Source organism: Chelonoidis abingdonii, chromosome 18 (assembly GCF_003597395.2).
Source record: "Chelonoidis abingdonii isolate Lonesome George chromosome 18, CheloAbing_2.0, whole genome shotgun sequence".
NCBI lineage: Eukaryota > Metazoa > Chordata > Testudines > Testudinidae > Chelonoidis > Chelonoidis abingdonii.
Window position 1 is genome coordinate 11,354,905 of NC_133786.1, and position 7,232 is coordinate 11,362,136.

Consider the following 7,232-nt stretch of genomic DNA (forward strand, 5'->3'; position numbering starts at 1 on the left):
GGACACTATAATTGTTTTGTGGCTTAGAATTTGTTAGTTAGAGGAATGTTCCAGTTGGAGAGCTTAGAGAGAAAAAGGGAAAGAGATGAGCTTTAAAGATGGGTCGAAAGGAGGAAAGGCCCTAGGGAGAGGAGAGACGGAAAAAAGCTTTGTTTTCACTCCGCGGTGGCAGTCAGATTCTAGGGGAAAACCTCTAGAGTGGAGGGGAATCCAGACGAGTGGACTACAGAGTAAAACAAATCAGAACCTACCCACTGCATCTTGGACAGCAAGAAGCAGAGACCCCTTTCAGAGCCCATTTTCCCGTCCTGACAGTAATGCTGGGCTCAAAGGGAGAACATTTCTAGCTCCCCCAAAATCTCAATTTGTAGCGAGAAGGGTCTAATGCCCCCTTTTTGACGCCAAGAAAACAAGGTAAATGCTTAATTTAAGAAAGAAACTGCCTTACACACTCTGGAAAAATGCCACTTGTTGATCTTCGCCTTCCCTTAACTTTATTTTCCACCAAGGGCGCCTTTACATAGCCGTTGAATTATTGCAATTTAGTCCGCTCCTTGGCTGCGCTGGGTCTCTGCAATCTTCCAAAGGCTACGTTAAGAAATTGCGGCATTTCCCCCCTCCCAGTCTAACCCCATTTTTGCTTTTAAATAAGTGGGAGGGGAATGTTCCGTGCGCTGAATGGAACCAGCTATCTGTCATTACTATTAAGCGGTTGGTTTAGTCGTGGGGCTGCAGCCCAGGCTGGCAGAAGTAACATTTCTTTAATCTTTGAATCTTCTTTAAAAAGAAATATCGCTGATGGCTAAAGCAGGCGCGCCAGCACTCCCCGAGAAATAATTTCATTTGATGAAATGGCTAGTCAAGCAGCTTACGTCTCCCTGGCTGCGCTGCCTCCATTAACAAGTTGGGCATTAGACCCCTTTCATCACTATTAATTCATTTGCTTTCCCATTTGCTCCTAAGAGAAAGTTGTTAGCTTGTTGTGTTTTTAAAGCCCCATCCAAAATCCTGAGTTGATGCAGAAATTGGCCTTTGATGGGAGGATCCCAGAGCAGATCCTTTCTGGGGAGGAGAAGAATCCTGCTGATAAGGGCTAAGAGAAACCTACCAGAGCCAATTTCTGGTGACAGGGATAGAAAAAGTGTATGATAAAGTGATCCGTACTTCTTTGTAATCGGAGATGGGTATATCCCAAGAGCTAAACAAATATCACCACAAACTAGGCAAACACACACACACCCAGTTTACTATTTATTTATGCTTTTAAATACAATAGCCCTTGCTTGGACTCCTTGTTATTACGTCTATATACGTCTATAAATGTTTGTATGTATTGTGCGTATAACAAAGATGTTTGCGCATGTTATGTGCATACACTTTTATAATATTTGTGTCTGTTATATGGATATACACCATGTGCGTGCTTGTGTTTTCTGCCATATCTACTTAAACTATTTTTGTGTGTGTGTGTGTGTGTATTTACACACACACACACACACACATACATAGACACACGTGTGTGTGTGTGTGTGTGTGTGTGTAGGTATGAATAATATAAACATACACACAAAATAAATGTGGATCTATCTATCTAGAATGTATATATTTGTATATAGAGTTTTGCCTGAAAAATGAATGCAAGATTTGGCTCAAAATAAACCAAAACAATGCAGGAGGCAAAACGTCATTTAAAACTCTCTGTTTAAAAACTAACATCAACATTGTGGCTAGCTATCTGAAAGATACAATTAGAATCAAACGGATGGTGTTCCTGCATGCGGCCTCTCTACACGTGCATGTAAAAGTAACATTTGAAAACTCCTGTGCTCCCAGTTCCAGGTTCATTAAAATACCATGATTGCCATTTCTATTCTTTTAAAGGTTTCTCCATCTATTTGCCGTTTACTAGCTCATACATATGGAAGACATGGCTCACACTTCCTGGAGAACTGTACTTTTAGGACTAATTGATTCTGGTAATTAATTTGTTCTACCTGCTGGATCAGATGGAAATGCAGTCCGTGTACCCAAGGATTAGCACTTGGCTTCCTAACATCTTTTTCCTAATTATCTAATAGCATGGGTTGCGAGAATTCTGGCTCTATTAAAACACTTTTACTATTAACACTAGTGATTGGAATTGTGATGACAACTCGATTTCAACAAATTAGAGCTGAAAATCAGGAGATGAAGGAGAAGTGCCTTCTTCTAATTTCCCCGAGTTTAACATCAATAATTAGAGCAATTTTCTGAGATGCGAGCCTAAATTATCTCGGCTATGATGTGGTGTACCACCCTAATTTTAGCAAATTGACTCCGGAGAAATGAATGCTACAGATTAGAAAGGAAAAAAAAAGACAAACAGAAGGGGGGGAAATTGGAACAAACCCCCCAGTAGGATAATATTTAGGAATGGCGGGGATGCGGCTGTATATAGGATCACGGCCAACGCTGGAAAAGTAAAATTTAAGTAGAACTGGTTGGAAAAGGGCAGCAACGATGATGGACAATGCCACCAAAACTTCTTTTGTCCTTTTTGAGTGAAATTTTGAAATGTGGAAACATTCCAGCCAGTTCTAAAAGTCATTCACACAGAATAAAGACTTATTGCTTTGACGTAAACTAAAGTCATCGACGCATGGAAATATCCGTTCTACTCCCATTCTTGCGGCTAGCTCCTCCGCGGCTGTACATGAATGTCGCTCCACTGACCCCCAAGCAAACCTTAAAGTTAACTCTGGCTTACACCAGAGCGGGGAATCTGGCCCTTTTCTTTCCGTGTGGAACATCCTGAGTGAGGGCGTGTATTGAGGCGGGGGTCAGAGACCCCAATCTGGGCTCATGGCGCCATGTGCTAGGCGCTGTATGCACAAGCATATCCCTCCTTTTGCGTACGGGTGCAGAGCCAGGGAAACGTGCCTGCCTATATTTAATAAGCCAGTGCTGGCGCGTTGCGGACATTTGTCTGACCCTGCAGCACCTACATTTTGGAAGGGGACCCTCTCTTTCTATTGCTGGGATCCTAGGGCTCTGTCTGCTTCAGGGTCTCCATCAGCTCGAAGCACATTTTCCATACCCCTTTCTTGCATAACTAAGTATCCCAATGGCTTCGCACCAGCCTTGTTACGGCCCTTTAATGGACCGATTCAGTACCTTGGCCAGCGCCCCCTTCCTTTCAACCTCTCCACTAATTTGGGTGCCATAGGGAAATGAAAAACCCTTTTCCCTCCGCCCTGCTGGTGCGCGATTGGCTAGCGGCAGAGCCCCCTCTCTTCACAAATCTCCTCCAAGCCGCCCGAAGCCACCTTGATCTTCTCTTCTGGTTCCTGCCATCTGCGGGTCTTCAGCCAGCGGGTCTGAAATCAGAGGCCATCCCTCCTCGCGCGCCCCATCTTCCAGCGCAGTTCCCACCACCGGGGGAAATGAACCTACACTTTACCTCCCCAGTGCATCCCGTCTCCGCGCCAAGGCCGACCTCCTTCTTCATCGAAGACATTTTGCTCCACAAGCCCAAGTCCTTGAGAGAGGTCCCTCCAGAGCACTTCTCCAGCCCCTTAGCTTCCAGGGTTCCTCTCCTGGACTATGGATACCCTCTGATGCCCACACCCACCCTCCTGGCGCCCCATCCGCACCATGCGCTCCACAAGCCGGAGCATCACCATCCATACTTCTTAACCACTTCGGGTAAGTTGGGTGTCCCGTTTTCCTTGTGTTTGTTTCAGCTTTAGAAGAAGGGGAGTATATTGACGGGCGAACCCAGTGTCAGCGCCCAGCACTGCAGATGTGGGGGATTTCATCTCCTAGCAAGGGTCACGCTTCATCATTCAAGGAATGGCACCTGTTTATACATCAAGGCAGATTTTACACTCCTGCCGATGCTACAGTTTGGGGGAATCATTATAATAATCAGACTCTATTAGTTTAGTTTATTCCCTGCCCTGCATCAACAGCACCAGAGGATTTAGCCAATGCCTATAGATGTAGGAATATATTGAATATCAAAAATGATTTGCACGTTGCAGTTCTTCTTCTCCTGCTGTCAGAGGCTGGTGTCTAACCTCCCTCTCTCTGAGCAGAAATCGCAGTTTACTTACTCACTTTTTCCAGATAATCTTTTCTTAGGGTTCAAATGTTCTGTGCTTTAAAAAATAAGCTCGCAGAAATCCGATCGAAGCTGCATCTACAGATCTGTGTATCCATCACTGACCCACTTTTACAGCATGCATCTTCCAAAGAGCAGAAACTTACTATTTAGTACCAAAAAGTTCAGAGGAATTTATCTGCGTAGTTTTCGAGAGTAAAATTTCTTATTTCTCAGGCTGTGTACGCTAAAAAATTATTTGGCCTTTTAAAAAAGTTAAATTAGGTTACGACCTGGCCTTTCCCATATCCAGTCAATCAGTTAGTCACTTCTTTCTGATCTTCGCAGCACAGGTGCTAAATATTTTCTGTGCCTCCCTAGTAGCTGATAGTGAATTTCGATTTTCAAAAATATGCCCAATTAAAATAGGCACAGAACAAGAAGATCAATCCAGTATAAAATTGCAGAGAAGAGGGAGAACAAACTGCACCAGTTGTCTAATAAAATCAAAATCAAAATCCTTACCTTTGGCTTGAAAAAAAGTGGACCCTTCAGAGTATCTAACAGAGAGCGGCTGATGAATAAATCACAAAGAAATTGAATGCTCAAATAGAAAGCGAAGGGTGGATTTATTATTAGCTACTATCAATAGAAATAATTTGAACGGAAACGCATGTAGTGAAAAATTTGTGAAGTATTCGGAATAGAGATAAAGAGAAACTAAATCCCAGTGCGCTAATCCTTCCCTTCTTTAAATTCAGCCCACTACTTTTCTTTTAAACTGAGTTTGAGTATGTTGCTTTTCCACTATTATAGATGGGGTGGGAGGGTGACGAGGGAACAAGCGACCCTCATTATATTATTACAAAGGATGGGTTTCATAATTTAGACCCCAACATATCATCCGGAGCTGGTTTCTTAAAATAAGCAAAAAACAATTAAGTTCACATGTTAAAGAGATAGACACACTTAAGCTAATACACACGTGTAATATGATTACATACCCAAATTTCTCTGTATTTGTATGTGTGTAATATACAATTACATACCCGAAATGAGTGTGCCCATGTTTGTATCATTGAGTGTATATATTTAAAATTATCCTGTGTGTGTTTGTGTGGGAGTGTACACACAATTACACACCTTTGTGGAATTCTTTATTACACACTCTCACGTTTTATGTGTGCATTTATGTTTGTATAATTATAGTACGTGTATACACAGGTGGGTTTATATATAATATTATTTAAATTATCATTGTCTTTATTCTAGACTCCTGAATTGCAACCAGACCAAAATTTCACCGGTAGCAACATTTGTAAATACCCACCGTGGTCATGACACCTACTTTTTTTTTTTTTAAACTTACACACACGCACCAATGAAAGTGTAAAAGAAATACAACATCAACAAAAAAAAGGGAGGGAGACCCTTCTATGTAACATTTCTGGAGCTGAGCAATGTCTGTGGAATGAGTTAATGCCAAGTTGCTGCCCAGGAGAACAACTGTACCAGATTCTAAATAGCCTCCTGGTTTACTCCTTGTGTGCGGGAGGGAAATGCCCGCCTGGGACAGAATATGCCCCTCACCCCAAGACGAAACCAGTAGGATCCGAATGTAGGGTGGGTGCTGGAGTCGCCTGGCCACGGTGACTTACCTAGGTGCGGTGTCTGCCAGCCCAGGGACACCTCCCGGGCCACACACACAAGGCTGAGCGGTGCCCTGTCCAGACAGGTGGGTGGGGAGCTCCTTTCTCTCCAGGTGGGGCTGGGAAAGGGGGAGAGGACCCCGGCTTTCCAGCCTCGGCCCCCGCCCCGTCCCACGGCCTCTCTCCCCTGTGCCCCGCGCTGCAGGCATGCCCGTACCCGCCCTCTTCCAGCATCACCCGCACGCCGAGCTGCCCGGCAAGCACTGCCGCCGCCGCAAAGCCCGCACCGTCTTCTCCGACTCGCAGCTCTCCGGCCTGGAGAAGAGGTTCGAGATGCAGCGCTACCTGTCCACTCCGGAGCGCGTGGAGCTGGCCGCCGCCCTCAGCCTCTCAGAGACCCAGGTACCCAGCATGGAGGGGGAGGGAGGTTCCCGTGGCCGCAGGGCAGCACCCGGGGGATGGAGCACCCCACCCGGGAAGGGACCCTGGGGCTTGCCCCGGGCTCTGCTCCCCGCCCCTAGGCTTCTCCTTGACCTCCTCGTGCTCTGCGGTGGCCCAAAGAGCTGCGGAAATGCCCGAGGGGAAGCAGGGAGCAGCTGCCACCCCCATGGTGCCCTTCAGCTGTGTTCCGAGGGGACATCCTGGGATGAGGGACCTCCGTCTGAGGTCGGGTAGCATGATAATGATAACTTGTGAAGCTGGGGTGCATGCTACTGATATGTGTGCTCATGCAATGCACTGGGGTGACGGTGCCCCCTGGGGAGCTGAGGCACATGCTACTGACGTGTGTGCTCATGCAATGCACTGGGGTGACGGTGCCCCCTGGGGAGCTGGGGCACATGCTACTGACATGTGTGCTCATGCAATGCACTGGGGTGATGGTGCTCCTGGGGAGGTGGGGCACATGCGAATGACACGCGTTCCTCCCCTTTCTCTCACAGGTAAAAACGTGGTTCCAGAACAGAAGAATGAAGCACAAAAAGCAACTGAGGAAAACCCAGGACGACCCGAAGAACCCCAGCGGGGAGGAGTGCCTGGAGCAGAGCTCGAGCGAGCCTGATCTGATCGACAAAGCCAGCTCGGACCCCCGCAAGGCCAGCCAGCCGCCCGCCTTCCTGCTGGAGGAGAACGAAGATGAGGTGGACATCATCGAGGATGGGGATCTTTGCGCCACCCCGCATCTAATATAGACATGCTCGTTCCCCTCCCCACAAGACGAAGGGCCCGGGTGATTGGAGGCCTCTGATCTGGTTTTGCCGGCGCAGTGCTAAGAGGCATGACTCCTCTGCCCAATAACCAAGGTAGATGTGATCTCGGTCTGACCCGTCGCTGAAAAAGCTTGTCCCAGGCCCGAGCAATCCCTAGTAGACCCAGCTAGTGCTGGAGCCAGGGAATATTTTAAGGCCACGCTTGAAAGGATCTATTTGTACAGTCTCGGAAAGAAACGTATTGGATTCGATGTAAACATAATTGTAGCGCGAGCAGTCCCGTTTATATCATTG

General features: G+C 46.6%; 1 protein-coding gene across 1 annotated transcript; it reads left to right on the forward strand.

The window, feature by feature from the left end:
* Positions 1–3,422: 3,422 nt before the first annotated feature.
* Positions 3,423–6,920, forward strand: BSX (brain specific homeobox). Its single transcript, XM_032802312.1, has 3 exons — positions 3,423–3,684; positions 5,936–6,132; positions 6,672–6,920. The coding sequence occupies exons 1-3, from the start codon at positions 3,423–3,425 to the stop codon at positions 6,918–6,920; spliced, it is 708 nt and encodes a 235-aa protein (XP_032658203.1).
* Positions 6,921–7,232: the final 312 nt, after the last annotated feature.